At 36.3% G+C, this 22,028-nt stretch overlaps 1 protein-coding gene across 1 annotated transcript; it reads left to right on the top strand.

The window, feature by feature from the left end:
* Nucleotides 1-518: 518 nt before the first annotated feature.
* Nucleotides 519-1,903, top strand: LOC117631330 (FCS-Like Zinc finger 6-like). Its single transcript, XM_034364425.1, has 2 exons — nt 519-1,050; nt 1,440-1,903. The coding sequence occupies exons 1-2, from the start codon at nt 674-676 to the stop codon at nt 1,609-1,611; spliced, it is 549 nt and encodes a 182-aa protein (XP_034220316.1). The 5' UTR covers nt 519-673; the 3' UTR covers nt 1,612-1,903.
* The last annotated feature ends 20,125 nt before the right edge of the window (nt 1,904-22,028 follow it).

The raw sequence follows: 22,028 nt of genomic DNA, 5'->3' as shown, positions 1-22,028 counted from the left end.
AAACGCATTAGTTGGTAATAAAGTGTTTGCTTGTCACTACTGCTTATTCGATTGTCCTAATTTCCTAAACAGTATAAGTAAGCTGGAAAACCAAACATTGAACAGTAATTATGGATCTTATTTTTCCATGCCCCATCAAGCTGTGATTAAAATCCAAGATGCAGACGTTGGATCTGTGATTGTTGCAGGGTTATAAAACGCACCTGTTGGTACAAAAAAAATATACCTGAAATACTTATTGAAGGAAAGACACACGTACCACCAATTAGGTTTCATCTTATGCTATCTGAGACTGATTTAATTACAAATTGAAGGAAGACCTGACAGGTAAGATACCCAAAGAGAGAATCAATGAATTATTAAATCCTAAATTAAGAAAAGTACAGAGAGAAAAAGCAAAGCTAAAGTAGGAAGGAGACAAAAAACAGGAGAGAGAAAGAGAGAGAGAGAGAGAGAGAGCATTAAGTTATGCTAACGTGGAGTTTTGTTCTACTCAATGGTCTCAATCAACGGCCCAGATTCAATCTCAGCCTTCCCCCATCTCATTTATCTTCCTTCCCCACCTTCCATTCTCACTCCCCCAATCTCTTTCTCTCTCTCTCTCTCTCTCTCTCTCTCTCTCTCTGAAAACTGCAGAAGCCATCAGAACTAGTTTAGAACAAATTAAAAAAAGATGTTGTTAGGGAAGCGTCCCCGCCCTCCGATGAGGAGGACAACAAGCATGACTGGGATCACCGTTGATCTGAACAACGTGGAAGGCGAGGAACCGACGGATGTGCATGCAGCAGCAGCAGCAGCAGCGATGGTGGTGGCCCCACAACAATGGCCTGCTGCTGCAGTTAATAATAATAATAATATTGAGAGCATGGACATGAAGAACAACAACTTTGGGTACCATGAACAGCACCGTTTCCTGGCCATGTTGTCTCCCAGAAACAACCACCGAACAACCTCGGCTGCTCATGACGTCGTTGAGACCGCTCACTTTCTCCGCACGTGCGGCCTCTGCAAACGCCACTTGGCTTCAGGCCGTGACATCTACATGTATAGGTAATTAATTAATTTACCCATTTTTGGAATTATCTATGCTCTTTAATCTTATTTCTCTTGCTGTTTTTCTTTTGTTTAATTTATGGATTTTTTTTCTTCCTTTTTATTTTCGGATTTCAAAGGTGTACTGTTAGATTTGGATGTACCAAAATTCATCTAGATACCACTACTAAATTAATTATATATATATATCAAGTTTTATACGGTGTTTCTAATTTTGTGACACAACTTCTGCTTAAATATCTTGGATATGAGACAGGAGGTGCGGAAAAACGAGATAAGATTAAGATAGATTAAGAGTTCAATCATTCATAATTAGGAAAAAATAAGTTTAGTATTAATGATGTCTTGATTTTATTTATTTTCTAATAATTGAATTATTTGTACAGGGGAGACACCGCATTTTGTAGCCTAGAATGCAGAGAGCAACAGATGAAGCAAGATGAGAGAGTAGAGAAGTGTAAGGCCGCGTCCTCAAAGAAGGACGACCGCCACGCCTCGCGATCCACCTCGACCAACTCCAAGGCTTCCGGTAAGAGCCAGACGGTGGCTGCCGCCTAATTAAACAGCAAATGATGAAGCCAGAATGTTGGAAGATTATCAAACGTCAGTTACACAATATTGCACTGCTGGTGCAACCACCTTTTTCCTCAGTTGCCCCCATTGACGTTATTTACATAATAGTACAACAGGGTGTGTTGCTAGCTACGATCGCTAGCTGATGAATGTATGATTATGTAAAGTTAATTGTAAAAAGGTCGGTGGAGTGCATTTGTTTTATGGATTCAAATGGACATTATTGGCCCAAGTTTTCTTATATATATATATATATATATATATATGGTTCTAACCTTCGAACCTTAGCTTCTTAGATTATATTTTGCTTTATAAGACTAAAATGATGTGTAGATGCCAAACATTATCAGAAGCGTTTTTAATTGTCGGAAATTTCTTTTTATAAGCACTTTCAAACATATCCTAGAGTTTCAATCAGTAGCTAAGCACTCGGAGCACTGTCTTTTAGATTGTTGCTTGGAAGATTTAGTTTCCATGAACTTGGATTTTACATCTGGTAGAAATTATTTGTCGGTTGTTTCAGTCATCGGTGTTTCTTGGTAATGAATTCCCTTTTCTAAATTCAATTCTTTGTGACCACATCATAATTCTAAACTTCTAAATCCCAAACCCTCCTCTGACCCACCTCAATTATTACCTAAATGCTGCCTAGCGCAAAACTTTTTGTCTTCCAGCCCAGAAAGTGCCGTTCATGAAAATGAAATTTCAATGGTCCTCTATATTTTTAGACCTTTCTAGGCTTCTACATTCACATTCATCCACACACGTATATACTATAAATACATACATATGTATAATAATTCTCTAAAATGGTCCGTCAACAAACGTGATATTTGCATACGTCTTTCTCCGAATCTATTGTCCACTAATCAGAATCGTTCATTTCTTTGCCAAAAATAAAAATAAATAAATCATATAAAATCAAATAAAAAGAACTTTAATTATTTTATCATCATCGTCGTCGTCTTTTATAATATATTTAGTTTTCGGATGGCCAAGAAAAGGATGTCTATACTTGAAATTTCCAATATTTACAAATTTCCACACTTGACTACACCACGCATATACATTGAATTTGAAAAAATGTAATTGGTTAAAGCTTAATCAAGTATGCCAAAACAAAAAAGGAAAAAAGTCCTCTAGGGTTGGCACTGCTTTTTCTTTGGATTGTGCCAAAGGCCTCAATCCATATTAACCTATTGGTATATGGTACTTGCAAAATCTAGCGACAGGTCTTGTATTTTCCCCAAAAACCAAAACAAAAACAAACAGACTGCGAATGGCGGTCATCTTGGTGTCGTACAAAGTCTCACTTTCATAATTTTATTCTTTCTTTTTCTTTTTAAACCCCTAAAATAAAAAAATAAAAATTAGCATTACATTATAAATTATAATTTCGTGAAAAGAAATAATTGGGGGAATCTGTGGCAGCGTCAGCTTAGAATGGACGTCTCCTAAATAAAATTGAAAGAGATTCATTTGGAGTTTTATGTTGATTGACATGGGTTGGTATGTTGCTGTGGGACCCTCGACATTCACATAAAGCTCCCATCCTTTTGTCACACTGGGACCACCCACTTGGAGCTCAATGCTGATCTACCTCAGCCTCGATTATAATTTGTAACTGGTAATTTCTAAAGTTATGATTGGAATGTGGTGAAGGTGGGGAATCTTGATATTTTATTAGGAAATTCATTTGGGAGAATCATATGCATATTCCTAGTAAATTTAATCTAATGAAGAGGATTTAACCTGGGGTTTAATTTAATCACGGTTCATGCATACATTTTATTACAGAACATGTATAAAATTAATATGATTTGAATGGTTTTCAGGTTGGATATTTTAGCATATGTGGTGCAAATGAAATATTTCTTTATTTATTCTTCTTTTAATAGGTTTGTGGTAAACTGTCTAAATTGAATCTAATTTTATAATTACGAAGATTTTTACATGTTGAATTGGATCTCTAAATTCAAAAAGTAAAATAATTGAATTTATGGACTTCTTCGTGAAAATCCAATCTAATTTAAAGTAACAATCTCCGATCAAAATAATCATAATTTGACCAAATAAGAAACTATTCTTTTTCCCCAAAAGTCTCAAAAAATTTCTTGTTAGGGTTTATAGCTTATTTTAATCTTAACCCTGAAAATTTTCTCAAACTTTGATGACTCTTGTACAATGAAAAAGCACTTTGCCAACTAAATCAGGTGAAAACAACCCTTCTTGTCCCTTCTTCTTCATCTTTTTTTCTTTACAACCCCTCTTCGGTTTAAGGGGTTTCCTTTAGAACTAATCTCTTCGGCTAATAAATAGGGCATCTCTCTCTCCCGTCATATTGTAGAGAGTGTTTCCCCAGTTTTATGCTGGGTTTTGTTTCTTCCTAGTTCTGTACTGAATTTTGTTTCTTTCCAATATTTTTGGACTAACTTTTAAGGTTCCTTCGTGTTGTGGAGGTAGAGTTGTTAGATCTGGGTAGATCTTTCATTACTAGATGTTGTGGGATCATGTGGGATGTTGGAGGTATTGTAGCTTTCTCTGGTCGGGTGGATGTCAACGGTTAGACCCTTTCACTTTTGGTGCTTATGATTCCCTGTTAATGCAGAATATTTAGAGTGTGTTCTTATTGAAAATCTCCTAGATTTACCCATATATTAATGAAATTCTGCTTCTTCTTAAAAAAAAATATTATAAAGAGAACTTGTATTGAAGAAAAATAGCAGAGTGCCGATACTTTTCCTTTGAATTTGACTATTAGACAAGAAGAAATCTTAACTATATATTGATATCACAATGGAAGACAACATAATGTAGGGCTAATAATACTCAATTATAGGGTCTACTGCTCCATCTTTGAGAACCAACAAAGTGCTTTCATCATCACCATTATTCTTTTATATATCCTTTTACATCACCATTATTTTAAAACAAATCTTGCACCCAACAACAAAGGAGAGTACATCATAGACTCCTTTCAAAATCAATTTATTATGCTCCACCATGGACTCATTCAATTTCGCTGGAACGTCCGACTGTCCAATACTTAAATCAACTGCAGAACAATGATTTTTTTTTAGTGTCTCATTTCTCTCTTATAGGTGATTGTAGACTCTAGGGGAGTATAAACAATTAGGCCCATTTTTCTTTCGGCTTGTTTTAAAATACAAGCCAAATCTTCAACATCAGAGCTCGGAAGATATGCTGTGATTTTTGTATAGGGGTCAATAGCCCTCCAAGTAGCTCATGCTTGCCCCAATAATGCAAGTTATAAAATGCTTATTCAACTTCAAAGCGTAGATTTTAAGTATATAATGTGTAGTAAATGAGTATTTTTTAAAAATATTAGGCAAATGGGAATTGGAAGGAGGTCATTGTTTTTGTTGTTTTCAAGACTAAATATAATAAGCCAGTGCTGGGGGTTTAGGTGTCAACCCATTCCCATGCTTCCTGCCGAGGATTGGAAAGCCTTTCAACTAGTGAATTTTTAAACTTCATTTGCTTCTTCTTCTTTTCTTGTTTTTTAACATCACGCTCTCTTGGATTTTATGAGTAACTTTGTTTGTAAGATCCTCTTGTTTGTATATTATATATATACGCACCAAAATCAAATTTATTTTTGTTGACAACTAGTTCAAGTGGATACTGGTGACGCCTTAAAGATTGTGACACCTGTTTGTGCAAATATCTTGTGACGTCCTACAGATTGTGACACCTATTTGCGCAAATATCTCGCTGAAGATATTCTCTTGAAGATTCTTCGACTTTAGAACTTCCTTCTCTCTCTTCCTCAATTCCTGTAAAATCAAACAAGAGTAAAAGACCACACCCATGGGGTGTTGGCCAAAGGCCCTCTGATGCCTAAGTTAGTTCAATTGAATCTCTAAGAAACAATAGCTTTAAAAAAAAGTACGGAGTTTTCTCTACGGGGAGAACCGGGTGGTCAGAGCCGTGTGTGGTGGCTAGAGCCGTGATAGAAAAATGTAGAGAGATGGGAAACGGGAAGAGAGAGAGTAGGGTTTTGGAGTTGAGTTTCAGATTACCTTGTGTGTTGAATGTAGCCAAATTGTAGGCATCCAGAGTTTTTCAAAGAATATCTTCTTATTTGGAAGGAAGATATTCTTTCCTGAAATTGTAGAGATTGAATCAATTAGGGATTTGATTGGGATCAAATCACTAATTGATGATGATATCTCCAAATTAAGATAATATCTCTATTTTTAGCTTCTGCATGGCGCTTGTGAGGCATGTAGGAGATGAAAAATATTATTCAAGTCTTCCAATTGCGTCTGAGCTTTCTTCTTTGAGTTGGGACTCCTTTTACAAATTGGGCTCCCAATTGAAGTAGACTTTTGACTTTTCTTGGAGTTGGGCTCCCAATGGGAATAGGCTTGTGATTCCTCCTTGTTCTAAGATGCCCAACCTTTATAAATACAAGGTCTCTCTTCATTCTTCTTCAAATTGCAAACTTGCTTTCTCTACTTTCTAGCTTGAGAGAGATCTTGGAGAATTTGTAACGCTTGTCAAAGAGAGGAGTCGCATGTGTACCCCATGGTAAGTCCAATTTTTTTCCTTCTTCTTTTCTTTCACTTGCGGTGATGACCAGTTGGCCTCAGCTGCTAGTTGTCATCATGATGACTTGGGGAGGTTGCTAGTATGACGCTAGCAGTGGCGGCGTAGGTTGGCAAGGGCGGCGGTGCCTGTCGACAATAGCTACTGTTGCTCCTTTCTTTTTCCTAGTGACTCGGGCCTGGCCCAATTAGGTCGATGCAGCCCGGGCTATCGTGGTGTAGCTCGAGCTGTGGATGCGGCTTGGTCTGTGTGGCTTGGGCTTACAAGCTGTCCCTTTTTTTTTCTTTTTTTTTTGTTGACTTGACATGTATTCTGATTTGCAAAAATATCTTTTCGTCTTGCAGTTGTCCAGCCATCATGTTTTATGAGGAAGGTAGCCAATAACCATGCACACAAGTGCCTTTCTACTTGTGAGGAGGCTCCAAAGTGCATAAGAAGATATTTGTGGCTTATCTGCATCGCGTCACATCTGAAGTTCAATTTTAGAAGGCATGCAGCCTATGCTTTTGCCATACCTGCCTACATGCAAGTCAAGCTGGCAGAGTCTTCGACCGACGATGTGCCTTGTGTGGATGTGAATGATCCAAATGCTAGGATTATCACATTTCGTCCATTCTATTTCTCCTTGTGCTTTATGTTTTGTCAAAGTTCTTCATGGAGGTGTTCTGTGTCATGGAGTGTGCTCCAGGTTAGTGTACTCCGAACGTCTACTGGGCAATCATGTGCTTCGAGAACCTGAGCCGCTTCTTCAAGTTAGATATGACGGTGCGAGAGTTCTTTTACTTTTTTGAAGTGATACACTACGAGAAGTATGCTCAGGTCTGCGCATGCAATGCTAAGTTGTTTGACAGATTCAGCCAAGGAGATCATGTATGGCATGCTGATATGCTAGAAGTTAGTGGAAGGTGGGAAGGCGGGGTTGGCGATGGTCTACTTGTTCCTATCAACCACTATGACGGTATGTCACATTGCTGTTTGATATGCTTTCTTTTTATTTGAATTTCTTGAAGTGTTACTGACTAACTTTTGTCTTCTACTTGCAGAGAATGATATTTGCATAAGACTGAACCTTGGGCCATACATGGTTAAGGTTGGCGAGGCTCTCAACATCCTTGCAAGGTTCTGCAAACGGCACTAGCTATTGAGCGAGTATCAGGAGAAAGCTGGTGGCCTGACCCTTGCCAAGGATGTCGAGAGATGGAAGCAGGATAGTCCAGACTCTAATAATCTGCCTGCTAAACAAGAGGAGTGTTCTACCCAACTCTCCTCAAAGAGGAAGGCTGACGTTAAGTCTCCAAGAGATGAAGCTGCGACTTCATGGGCGAGGGATGTGTCTTTGCTAAGAAAGAAGCCAAGATTCTCTTTTGTTGGGACCAAGGTTTCCTCAAAAGAGGTCTCATCTGCTGAGAATACTCAAGTAGGAACTGCTCTCTCGTCATCTACTAGAGTTAAGCATCTCGTGGTGTATATAGCAAGAAGGTTAGCGGTATGTGAAATGTTCTGGACATTTTGCTCAAGTCTCCTACTGACAAGCTCAGAAACTGTGATCTGGCCCGTAAAGAGGTTTGCTCCCAAACCAATTCCCCTGCCGATAGGCAAAGAGATGCTAATATTCCTCTCTGAAGTTCAAGTCGATTGCACTGGTCTAGGGATGAGGATCGAACTAGGAGGATTTCTTATCCGCCTAACCATTGCGATCCAGCTGTTGAGCCACGAGCAGTTAAGCGTGGAGCTGATTTGGCGTCACTGACTCCTTTGGAGGCGAGGATGGTGGGGGCTAAGAATGCAAAAGAGTTATCTACTCGGGTGAATGGTTCTTTGGAAATGCTAATGACTTATCCCAACGCTGACAAGTCCAACCCAGCAGGGGATGCAGGTGTGTCTAATCTGCTCAAGATGAACTTCCTATCAAACTCATATGCTTGTGTCAAGCTGGTTGATCATATCCACTAAGCTAGTGACCTTGACACGTTCTCAAGGGATGCACCACGGAAGCACGGGCTTACGGGTCAACAAACGTTTAAACCCAAAAAGAAAAACTGAAATCCATCAGCGACTAGAATCCACCATAAAATAGAGCAAATATCTAAATTTGATTAATAATATGATAAAACTGATTAATATAATGTCATGAGTTGGCTTAAATAGAAAACAAAGAAACCATAAAATTGTAGGAAACCATAGGTTCCAAAATATTCTTAAAACTTAACTAATAAGAAAATAATTAAAATCCTAATTAAAATCATATTAGGAAAATAATGTCATGATTGATAACTTATTCTAAAAATATAAAATACTATAGATCTTATCAAGAAATCAAGCAACCTAACAACAATACACATTCCTTCTTTTCCTAGAGTCATAATTGATGCTCAAGCATGATTTTCCATATTTAAAGCCCAATTTTCTGATTTTGAAAATTTCCCCTTTTTCAAATTTCCTTCGTAGAAACAAACCAATGATTTGTCCTACATCAGACCCATTTACTTGTAAAAAAAACTCAACCTCGAGTTCTCCTTGAATTAAACTTGGGTAGACATAGAATTTGATGTGTGAATAAACTCTTCAGTTCCTAGAATCCAAACTTGCTCATACTTGGATGGAATAATCATACAATTAATTCCATAAACAAGATTAGAATATGTCAGTTGATAATCAAACTCCTTGAATAAATGTGTTTCCTCTTCAAATTCAGATTTATTCCTACCTTCAATTTTTCCCTCCGTCTTGTGGGTTACTGGTTCATCAATTAATTCAACCTCCATTACAATTTCTTCTTCTTTGACCTCTTCCTCCATCTTTTATTCGCTCGCCATAAATTTGGGTTGATCAATTTTGTAACCATTCCTTGACAAATATATATCATATTCAAAAGGAAAGAATTTTTCCACAAGAAGTCTCTTCATCCTATTCCAAGAAGCAATAGGATTTTTACCTTGTTGCTTCATAGATTTTAGCATCTCATCCCACCAAAAAGCAACATCGCCTCTTAAACGAGACACAACAATTTTCACCATCTTATCTTCTGAATTTGATATTGTATCAAATATTTCCTCTACATCTGCAACCCATTCGAGAAACCCTTCAATGCAGTCACTTCCCATAAAGCATGGAACATCTGCAACATAGTATTGATGAGGTTGGCTTCGGGTAAATCCACCAGCGCGTTCCCCTTCAATATTTGATATTTTCCCACGACCATTGTCGATGAGGTTTGCATACCTCCCATCGTTGCTCATCACTGAGAAGGCAAATCCTGGCTCTGAATGATGACCCACTCTGATACCACTTTATGCAGCACTAAAGCATGGGTTTACAGATCGGTAAATGTCTAAACCTGAAATGATAAACTAAAATCCACCAGAAAATAGAGAAAATCTCTAAATTTGATTAATAATATGATAAAATTGATTAATACAATGCCATGAGTTGGCTTAAATAGAAAACAAAAAAAATTCTAAAATCGTAGGAAACCCTACACTAGTAAAAAAAACCCCTTGCGCGACCAAAAACTATTCGTCGCACAAAGTCACTTTGCGCGACGAAACAAAAAACGAAACAAAAAACTTCGTCGCTCAAAGTATTGCGCGACCAAATTTTGTGCGACGAAAAACAATTCGTAGCGCAAAGTCACTTCGCGCGACAAACTTTTGCGCGACGACAATACATCGTCGCTCAAAGTCTTGCGCGACCAAATTTTGCGCGACGAAAAAACATTCGTCGCGCAAAGTTACTTTGCGCGACAAACTTTTGCGCGACAACAATACATCGTCGCTCAAGTGACTTTGCGCGACGAACTTTTGCGCGACGACAATACATCGTCGCTCAAAGTCTTGCGCGATTAAATTTTGCGTGACGAAGTTATTGTTTGGTCGCGCAAAGTAACTTTGCGCGACAACAATACATCGTCGCTCAAAGTGAATTTGAGCGACGAAACAATAACTTCGTCGCGCAAAGTCCTTATAAAAATAAAAAATATATATATTTTAAAATCTTTGCATGACGTAATCCAAACATTTCGTCGCCTAAACTAATTTATTTTTGTTTTTTATTTTGTATGCATATAACACTTAAGAAATTAAACAATATATATATTTATTAAGTAGCTTTAAATTTATTATTTTAGATCGGATCGGATTTTTGTTAGAAAAATATATTATTGTTGTTCAGATTGGGTTTTTGTTAGAAAATATATATTTTAAATTGACGATCGAATTAGTTCATTGTATTCATATAGGGTCAAGGAGTGTAGCTGTAAAAAATCATCAAAATCGGAGTTAAAATAACCGTTAAATCGTGATTTGTCATTATAACCGTCGAAAAGTTTTGTCCCATTACTTGATCTCTAAATGTTTATTTTTTTCGATTTTTGGCGTATATGATCTCGAAGTATAAACAAACAAGTTTGACGGTTGGATCGTTGAAACTAGTTTTGGTGAATGCATATGCCATCAAAACAATATATTCACTAACAATTAAGAGTTTATTTATACGTTCGTTAAATATAACATAAGATTTTGTGGTATCCACTAGTGTAAATATTTTAAATTGAAGATCAAATTCAGTCATTGTATTCATATAGGGTCAAGGAGTGTAGCTGTAAAAAAATCATCAAAATCGGAGTTAAAATAACCGTTAAATCGTGATTTTTCATTAGAACCGTCGAAAAGTTTTGTCCCATTACTTGATCTCTGAATGTTTATTTTTTCCGATTTTTGGCGTATATGATCTCGAAGTATAAACAAACAAGTTTGACGGTTGGATCGTTGAAACTAGTTTTGGTGAATGCATATGCCATCAAAACAATATATTCACTAACAATTAAGAGGTTATTTATACGTTCGTTAGATATAACATAAGATTTTGTGGTATCCACTAGTGTAAATATTTTAAATTGAAGATCAAATTCAGTCATTGTATTCATATATGGTCAAGGAGTGTAGCTGTAAAAAAAATCATCAAAATCGAGTTAAAATAACCGTTAAATCGTAATTTTTCATTTATAACCATCGAAAAGTTTTGTCCCGTTACTAGATCTCTGAATGTTTGTTTTTTGCGATTTTTGGGGTATACGATCTTGAAGTATATACAAATAAGTCTGACGGTTGGATCGTTGAATGGTGTGTGTATATATATTTATTTATTAAGTAGCTTTAAATTTATTTATTTTGTACGTATAACACTTAAGAAATTGAATAGTATATATATTTATTAAGCAGCTTTAACCTTATTTATATTTTAAATTGTAAAATAAAATAATTTTAATTTTATTATTCATAACAATTATTTTTATAAATATTGTGTTACGAACCAATTTTTCGTCTCTCAAAAGTTTGCGCAATCAACAGTTTGTCGCGCAAAACTCTAAAAATTTGGACGGGTACCAAAAATGGGACGCGGGATTTTTTAAAAAAATAAAAAAATTTTAGACTTTGCGCGACCAATATTTTTTGTCGCTCAAAACTTTGCGCGACCAATATTTTTTGTTGCTCAAAACTTTGCGCGACCAATATTTTTTGTCGCTCAAAACTTTGCGCGACCAATATATTTTTTTCGTCTCGCAAAAATTTGGGCGGGTACCAAAAATGGACGCGGGAATTTTTTTAGATTTTGCGCGACCAGTATGTATTTTTCGTGGCGCAAAAATTTAAAAATTTTGGCGGGTACCAAAAATGGGGCGCGGGGATTTTTATTTTTTTAAATAATTTTTTTAGACTTTGCGAGACTAATACGTATTTTTCGTCGTGCAAAAGTTTAAAATTTTTGGCGGGTACCAAAAATCGGACGCGGGAATTTTTTTAGACTTTGCGCGACCAGTATGTATTTTTCGTCGCGCAAAAATTTAAAAATTTTGGCGGGTACTAAAAATGGGGCGCGGGGATTTTTTTTTTTAAATAATTTTTTTTGACTTTGCGCTACCAATATTCCTCTATTCGTCGCGCAAAAATTTAAAAATTTTGGCAGGTACCAAAAATGGGACGCGAGGATTTTTATTTTTTTTAAATAATTTTTTTAGACTTTGCGCGACCAATATGTTTCGTCGCGCAAACCTCTGCGCGATTAATATTCCAATATTTTTCGTCGCGCAAACCTCTGCCCGACCAACAATATTTTTCGTCGCGCAAAGTGATACGGTTTTTAAAACCGAAATAACTCCACCATTTTCTCAATGCCTTTCTCTACTCTTACCTCTCCTTTCTCTTTCCCTCTCCCCAAATCCCACCATTTCTCTCACTCACTCCTCTCACTTAATCTCTCATCTCTCTCTTCACTATCTCTCACTCTCTCTCTCACTCACTCTCTCATCTCTCTCACTCACTCTCTCATCTCTCTATCACTATCTTCTCTAATTCTCTCACTCACTTCTCCCTCTCATTCTCATTCACTCTCAATCTTGCCAAAAGGTATATTCTCTCCAAATTTTAAATTTTTTTCATTAATATGTGTTTTTGGAGTTAATTTTGAGTTTGTGTGGGTTTTGGGGTTGAGTAAAAGGGGAGGGATTGGAGTTTGGGTTGGATTTGTGGTATAACAATTTTAGGGGAGATTATGCCTTCTTTTTTTTTTCTTTTTTTTTTTTGTGGTTATTTGACCATATTTATTTTTTTTGTAGGGAATCATCGAGACTTTGACGGCTAAAGTTGAGGATTAGGAAGCTATCAAAACATATCCTCCACCACTACCACCACAATACGCTTGTATTAGGATTTTATTATTGTACTTTGTTAATTTATGTGTACATTTTGAATATTATATATATATTTATTGGATAATTTAATCACTATTTTTCATATGTAATTTTATTTTGAATATGTCAATTTAAATTAAAGTAATTAAAAAAATCATAAAATTAAATTAAATTTAAAAAGTAAAAATTAATATCAATTTAAATTAAAGTAATTTTAAAAAGAAATCATACAATTAAATTAAATTTAAAAAGTAAAAATTTGAAAAAATTCATATAAATAAATTCATATTAAAGAAATAATAAAACAAAAAGTCAAAAACCTTGCGCGACAAAATATTTCGTAGCGCAAACTATTAAATTAGTTTATTTTAAATTAAAAAAATTTAAAACAAAAAATATATCGTCGCGCAAATATTTGCGCGACGTTAGTATTCGTCGCGCAAAACTCAAAAAATTTGGGTAGGTTCCAAAAATTGGACGCGGGAATTTTTTATTTTTTTAAAATTTTTTTTAGACTTTGTGCGACCAATGTTTTTCGTCGCGCAAAGTTTTGCGCGACCAATATATTTCGTCGCGCAAACATTTGGGCGACCAATGTATTTCGTCGCACAAAGCTTTGAGCTACCAATATTTTTCGTCGCGCAAAGTCACTTTGCGCGACCAATCCAAGTCGCTTTGCACGACTAATATGTTTTCGTCGCGCAAAGTCACTTTGTGTGACCCATGAAATGTCTTCGTCGCGCAAAGTCTTTCTTCACGATCTTTGCGCGACGGATTCTGCTAGACGAAGTTTCTGTCGCGCTGAAATTTGTGCGACTACAGTGTATTTTGCGCGACGAAATTCTCTTCGTCGCGCAAAGTGTAAAATGTAGTAGTGCTAGGTTCCAAAATATTCCTAAAACTTAACTAATAAGAAAATAATTTAAATCCTAATTAAAATTATATCAGGAAAATAATATCCTAATTGATAACTTATTCTAAAAATATAAATATAAAATAGATCTTCTCAAAAAATCAAGCAACCCGAAAATTCCAATGATACGCCTTCCTTCTTTTCCTATTGCCATAATTGACGCTCAAGCATGATTTTCCATATTTGAAGCCCAATTTTCTGATTTTGAAAATTTTCCTTTTTTCAAATTTCCTTCGTAGGAACAAACCCATGATTTTTCTACATCACAAGTCTTTCCTTGGAGAAGCAAAAGGAAATGGATGTTCATTTGCTTTCAAAATGAGTAGTTTTTGCTGTTGAGACCATCCAGAGCTCGTCTGCTGTTGGCCCCTCTTCTACTCAGCTTAGCGAGTTAGAGAAGAAGAATGTTGATCTAACTGGCAAGCTCTTGGCCGAGCAAATCTATTATGAAAAGAAGATGTTTGAACTAAAGAAGAATATGCATAAGCTAAAGTGTTCCCTTGCTAAGAAGGATAGTGAACTCAACTCTTCTGCTGCCACTATGTATAGTCCAAAAAAGGCTTACTTTCGCCTTGAGATGCTTCATAGTTTTATCCCTGCGTTTGACGACTACGATGAGGTTGCTGAGCGGTCCAAGTTTGAGGTTGTCGTCGATGCATACAAGCTGGGGTACTTGGACTGCACAAGTGGTGCCACTCCTTGCAATTCCATTACAGATGCAGATCTCAAGGCGCTCTGCATTGACTTGCTTCCTTCTCGACGTGAGTAGATTAACGCTGTGGATATAGAGGAAGCTGAAAAGCAGGCGACTAATAAGACTGTAGATGAGAACAATGACACCAAGGAGAAGGGGGCCGAGGAGGGCGTGGCTGAAGAAATGGTCGCAGATGTCATGGAGCAGGCGGCTGGAGCTGCTGTAGGCATAGCTGATCAGATTGTTGTCGAAGAGGTTTCTGACAAGGGGTCTCCTGCCGGAAATTTGGAGTAGATGAAGACTCCTTTATCTTTTCAAGTTTTTTTGTAATCTGCTTTCTTGTTTGCAATAATTGGTCATGTTTGACCATCTTCTTTTGGTTGAACTTGGCTGGTTGGTAACTTTGCTATGGAAATTTCAGTTATTTCTTTAACTTCAATTTGCATCGTATCTTGTAAACTGCTTAAGCAACCTACTGGTTCCTTGATTTTACATCTCTCTTAGGATGCTCGAATATTTACCCACCACTTACTTAAAGGGTGCTCTTCTGCTTTTTCCTTCAAAACGCTACATAGTTTTATCCCTGCTTCTGCCTGAGGACGCGGCTTATGGGCGATGATCTATTTGACATGCGTCTCCCTTAGAACGCTTTATAGTTCTCGCCCAACGTCTCCTTGAAGACGCGACTTATAGGCGATGGTCTGCTTGACCTGTGTCTCCCTAAGGACGCTACATAATTTCTGCCCTACGTCTCCCTGAGGACACGGCTTATGGGCGATGGTATGCTTGACATGCGTCTCTCTGAGGACACATCATAGATAACTGCACACTTCTTTTAAACGAAAAACTGAACTTGTATTGATGCTTGCATGATTACATTGCTCTATTTGAATTGGAAATAATTGGATAAATAACCTAGAATTTCCAGTAGTTGCTTTTCCTCTTCAGAATTGGGCATGGCTCAGTCGTTTGCTAAGAACTTGAGCCGATTGGAAGAAGCTTCAAGGGTAATATCTGTAGAGGTGGCATGCATTCCATTGTCTTGAAATCTCATTCTCTTCCATGGTGTCAAGTGTATATCCCTCGGACTGGCTGATCACATAAGGGTCTTCCTAATTAGGTTTCATCTATTTCAATCCTTGTCTTCGCTTAGTAATGAAAGTCTTTCTAAGTACAAGGTCACCAAGTTGAAACTGTCTAACCTTGGCCCTTTGATGCCTAAGAGTAAAAGATAATATCAAGCAAGAGTAAAAGACCACACCAGGGGGGGTGTTGGCCTTTCGATGCCTAAATTAGTTTGATTGAATCTCTGAGTAACAATAGCTAAAAAAGGGTACGGATTTTTTTCTATGGAGAGAGGGGAAATGGCAAAAAAGAGAGAGAGAGAGAGAGAGAGAGAGAGAGAGAGAGTGAGAGTAGGGTTTTCGAGTTGAGTTTCAGATTAACTTGTGTGTTAAATGTAGCCATGTATTTATGAGGCTCTAGGTATCTAGAGTTTTTCAAAGAATATCTTCTTATTTGGAAGGAAGATATTATTTCCCTAAATTGTAGAGATTTAAGCAATTAAGGATTTGATTGGGATCAAATCACTAATTGATGATGATATCTCCAAATTAAGATAATATCCTAAATTGGTGATATTATCTTTTAAATAAAGATAATATCTCATATTTAAGATAATATCTCTATTTTTAGTATCAATTAATTTGCCAAATAAATGGGCTCAATTAATTGACCTAGGAGATATTCTTCTTGTCTACGTGTCGCCTTGTGATTGGAAGCCGAAATATTTGTTCCCATAACACTGATCCCAAGACATGACTCCAAGCTAAGAACATCTACCTTCAATGGTGTGACAAAAGCCATACCATCACCAAATTTAAATATGCTGTGATGCATGTAAAAGCAAGTGCTACGGTAAAAAAAATGTGAGGATGCGAAGAATTATCGCATAGTGAAAAGTTAACAAATTTTGTATGGACTTAAAAGGAGTTGGACTGCTCCTCTCAATGTAAATTGATATTGAGGTAAAACATGCAATAATATTCATTAGTCTTGTTTTATTTACTCAAATTTCTCAATCACAAGTGAAAAATACTTTTTATAGACACCCACATTTAAGTTCCCCATATATAAAGCTCAAAATTTAGCACATAATTCAAATTGCATCATGTGTAGTCTCCCATTGTAGGAAAGATATCTTTAACACCCAAGAGGGTGGCTAGAAGATCTTTGAATTGATTGACAAACTGAAGAAGAAAAATGAATGCTTGACTTATACAACTATGCTTGAAGGATAGTTCTACGTTGTTCATTTGATTTATTAAATTAGTTATTCATACACACAAACTTAACCAGTGAAGGTGCTCAAATCTTGTTTGAAATGTTAGGTGGGCCAAAATTTTATTATAACAATTGATGGTGTGAGATTTGATTTCTATTAATGTTTATGAAACGTTTTGAGTTTATCAATATTTAGGGCTAGTTTGGCATTGTTGTGCTGTAAAAATAATCACTGTCAGATTTGTTCTGAGATAAATCAGCTGTGAAAGAAAGCTGTTTGGTGTTCGGTAAACTTTTTGTACAAAGTGATATTGGTACAACAATTAATTTCTAAGTGTTTGGTAAATTTTTGTGTGAAAGTGCTGTGAACTTTGTATAATGACTAAAAAGGATACGAAGTTGAAATTATTTTTGTTATTTCAGTGTTTGTTGATTTTTTTTTTCAAAAAAAAAAACCAAGCTCACTTTTATTTTTGCCAAAACATTCTCACTTTCAATTATACAAATCTTTTATTAAATAATTTTGTTGAGAGATACCTTAAAACAATAACATTTAAAAAAAAGTAGAACAGACCCTCTATGCACCCCTCTCCCTCCCACTCTCACCCGACCCACCCTCCCATAGACAGATCCACCTTGATCTTAAAAATCAACACTCTAAAAAGCTCCCACACAGTCTACAATGTCAAAGCCAAGATCCAATACAAGGAGAGTATTCTGCCAGACCAGTAGAGGTTGATCTTTGCTCCCCAAAAGCTCCAGGATGGCCGCACCCTAGCTGACTATAGCATCCAAAAATAATCCACTCTCCACCTAGTGCTTTGACTTCATGGTAGATAGAGAGAGTTATGCCTCTCTTTGGCTGATTGAAGTTTAGGGATGAAAAACCCTCTATTGCTCTATCAAATTATTCAAAGATTTAAATTTGTTGTGTGCAATAATGCTTTGTCAATGAAAATGGGAGGAGTTGGAATGGGTTGCTTTATCAAAATGTTTATTGGAGGATTTAAGGAAGTTAAGAAACTAAGGTCTGAGAGGTTTTCACTTTTGAAAAGTTGTGAAATGGTCTATGTGGGAAGAAGATGAAGAATATTGGAACGTGCTAGTCCTGAAGAAAATGAGGGATATATCATGTCAATTATGAAAGTTAACAAGGATATTCTAGGCACTTCATTAGAATTCATTAAACACCACCGGTTCCGTGTTTTGCTTTGCGCGAAAGCTGAAATAAAATCAGCCCTTGATTTGCTTTCCAAAATCATGGTCATAGACAACTATTTTCTCCCATAAGTGATTATCTCGTCTTTTACCAAACAGGGTAAACTTCAAAAACTTTATCATAAATCACTTTTTAGCTCAAATAATCAATGCCAAACAGGCACTTAATAAGAAAAATAGATGTGGGATTTGATTTCTGTTAATGTCTATGAAACGTTTTGAGTTTATCAATATTTAATAAGAAAAATAGATGTTTAAATTGAATGTGACACCCTCTGGGTCAGACGCAGAGGACTCATTGATGACGTGGCACCCTTTGTGAAAGGACCTACCCATAATTCCCCCTTAGAATCTGTGACAAACACTCTACCTATCCGATGCCAGGCATGTGTCGGCCCAAACTACTAAAATACCCTTCTTGCCCTATTTCCAGAACAACTTTAGGGCTTCACTTCGACCGGAAAATCGGCATAGCTTCCCTTGAAACTGACTTAAAATCCAAAAATCTACCTGCAGGTCTGTCCTTGCAAGTGCACAAGAATGATGTAGTATAGCGTTTGACAAGTCCAAGTATCGTTCCCACGAGGATTCCAAATTAATCTAATATTTGAATAACTAAATTAAATCTAACTGATACGCAAGTGAACTTGTAGAGATTGTTGTTGTGAAAGTTTGTGAAACAAACAAGAAATAAAAACTATTGAGAATAAAAAGGTTGAATTTGAAGGTTGAAAAACAATGATGAAGGTCTAGCGTTTCAGAATCAACCACAAGCAATCCAAGTGAGATTTCAATGCATTCAACAGATTCTTTCGATTTTTTATATGATAATTCCCATATCTAACTCCTTTTCAGGCACTCAAACCGTAGTTTTCCTTAAGTGTGAGATTCTTTTCTAGTTCAGACAAAGATCATATATCCAATCCTGCAATCTATCCTGGTTAAGGCATAAATTGAACAAGTTGGATTCATTACGTTCTAGAAAATGAGAGAACCAAGCAAACCATTATTCTTCATCAAGCAATAATGTAATTCACCACACTTAATCAGAAGAAGCAAATTGAATTATATTGTTAGTTCTGCCTCAAATTTATCTTCCAATTTACTAGATGCAAAGACCTAAGGTGATCAATCAAAGAACTTAAACAAATAGCAACAATTAAAATAGTGATTAAACATTCATCTAAAAGAAACTCAGAATCCATTAAATAACATTAGAAATCATAACTATCCATGTTGGGCGTCATCCTCACCCAAGAGAATAATTTAGTTACTCATGTTCAAAGAAAACATAATTGAAAAACTAGAAAACATAAAATATAACTTGAAAAATAAAATATAACTTATGGATTGTGATGATGCTCGAGAACTTGATGATGGCAGCGGCTCTTTGGCTCTCTCCTTCAACTCCAGGATAAGAGAAACCTATTTTCTGGTCTTCTTTAAATAAGGAACAAATCCTCTTTTGACTTGGTAACTATGCTTTCCTAGTTTGGCTTCAATTGTCTTTGACGAGTTGGCATCCAAAATCCTACTAAATATAGGATCAGACCTTAGAAGATAACTCCACATCCTTATAGACGCTTCCCAAATGCAATTGACAGAAATTGGACTTCAAAAGGATTATTTTGCAAAACCCGCATAACACATTTTGCCCAAACTGTCTGTACTAAAATGGCCACTACTCTCTCCAAACACGTCCGAATCATGAACCGTAAAATTCTACAAAAATCTAACATCCTTATCTTTCCAACGATATAAGGCTCAAAATTTGGTTCGCTCTAAGGAAGTACAGTATATTCTATCAAGTTGACTTATCTGCACAGGAAATTCTGCTCCAAGGATTTCACATTATATTTCAATCCCAAAATTGCTCCTTTTGCTTCCTTTTCCATCTTTACTCTTGAAACTTGGTAAAACACAAAATTAAGTAAAAATGGGCTAATCTTACTCAAGAACATAGCAAAAATCTATGAGAAAGATAATAAAAATGTACAAATTATTGTTATATAACCTACACAACAAACATAATTATTTCCCAAACGTTTAGACCAACAAGGGAAACAACTTTTGGTCTCGGACCACGGCCAAAAAGTGACCGGAGCTAGATGAAATCATGGCCAAACCTTCGGCCCTATATGGGTATTTTGATTGACTTCCAAAACTCCAAAATCGATCCAAACCACTTATATAAACAGATAGAACACGAAGAGTAGATGAAGTTTCATACCTCGATCGACGGAAACGGTGGCCGGAGTCGCCGAAAGTGGCGTCGGAAGCTTCGAAAATCGCTGACACTTCCAGCCTTTCCAACTGAAATTCCTTGGGTTTTTGAGCTCGGAAAATGGGTGGGTTAGATAGAGGACGTCGATCCAAAACTTTTGGGACCAATTTCACCTAAAATGGTCGTCGGATGGCAACGCAATCACGTGCCAAAGTTTAGCGTCACGCGGAGCGGGAGAGAGATAGCTGCCAGCTTTTAAAATTTTGACTTTGCAAAAATTATGATTGTGCCACTGCACTTCCGTAGATCATAACTTCTTCTTTTAACTCCGAATTGAACATGCTGCCTATTTACGAACTCGTATTGTCGAGCTCTATGCAACGGTGCCGCTCCATTCCCCAAATTCCTTTCCGAACAAAAAGTGATTAAAGTACCCCTACACGCAAGAGCAAAAATATAATTTAACAATAAATAATCAATTAAACAGTGATTTTTTGAACGGGGTGTTACACTCTGGGTGGTTGGTCAGTCGCAGACTGAAATATGTCTCTCCATTTTTTAGAATCATTTGTCGATAGAATATTTAAAGGGTTAATTGTCTTTTAATGGAGCAGCACATGAGCATCTAGGCAAACCACACAAGCACTAGTGCACGTTGCCGTCGACATGATCCACACGATGTCCTTACAACCCAATCAGATGAATTTCAATGGGCATGGTCGACCTTTTTATCTTAAGAGCCTCCCTATGTGCGAATAAGAGGTTTTTGAGGCTTTTTTGGGCTTCTGGGCCTGCTCACTGCCTTAAGTAACAAGGACTTGTTTTTGGACTCTTTTTGGCATGCCCAGTTCATATTTAATATCAACAGTAAGAATATCATTTGTGTAGATATTAGGCATAATTACAAGCCAAGCAGCCTTGCTAATCTTAGTTGGTGTTATCATCAATAGATAATATTTTTTTTTTTATACCAGCAATATTGGGATAGGGAAAATTGAACCTAGTACCTGAATAAATGATCTAAACCACTTGAGTTACAAGCCTCTCTCTCAGTACATAATAACTTTGGTTTTCTTCCATCTATTTATTTTTACAGTGCGTTTGGATGAGGGAAATAAACTTGGGATATTGACAAAAGTCAGAATTTCTAAATTGGCGTTAACCAATTCCCGTGTTTGGATAAAAGAAATAAAAATTTAGAAATTTCGCGTGGGAAAGAACATGGAATTTGAAGGTCATAAATACCAACTTTAAATTCTAACTAAAAGTCATCATTTCTAAAATTTCAAGAAAGATTCAGTTTTAAAAAAAAGATAACTTAACAAATAAAAGTTAAATTCCGTATTTTAAATCTGTCACCCGAAAAAGCAACTTTACAAATTCTAAAACATTAATTTCCGTCATTTTAAATTCAGTCATTTATGAATTCTTTTGTACTTTTAAATTCACTCATCCAAATGCACTGTTAGTGAATGAATATATTTGGCTTTGTGGTTAATTCAATTATTCCCACCACTCAATTGGGGCCTGACGGGTCTTGATGTATATATTGGGCATACATTTTAAGGTCCAATATTTGTTTGGGCTAATATTGGATCATCCCCACCAAATAACACCCTGGCCTATTGGTCTTTGATCTCTTCCACTTGAGAGTTATAGAGGGTATATTATTGTATATTGATGCTTTATTTATGTCATATCAAGATTATTTGAGATTGTTTGCTATCAAAATAACGAGATAATATCAACAACATATCGAGATGATATCTTTATAATAGTGTTATTTCAGAATACCAATAGTAACAAAACT

Source organism: Prunus dulcis, chromosome 6, assembly GCF_902201215.1.
Source record: "Prunus dulcis chromosome 6, ALMONDv2, whole genome shotgun sequence".
Classification (NCBI taxonomy): Eukaryota; Viridiplantae; Streptophyta; class Magnoliopsida; order Rosales; family Rosaceae; genus Prunus; species Prunus dulcis.
This window is presented reverse-complemented; position numbering and strand designations above follow the sequence as displayed.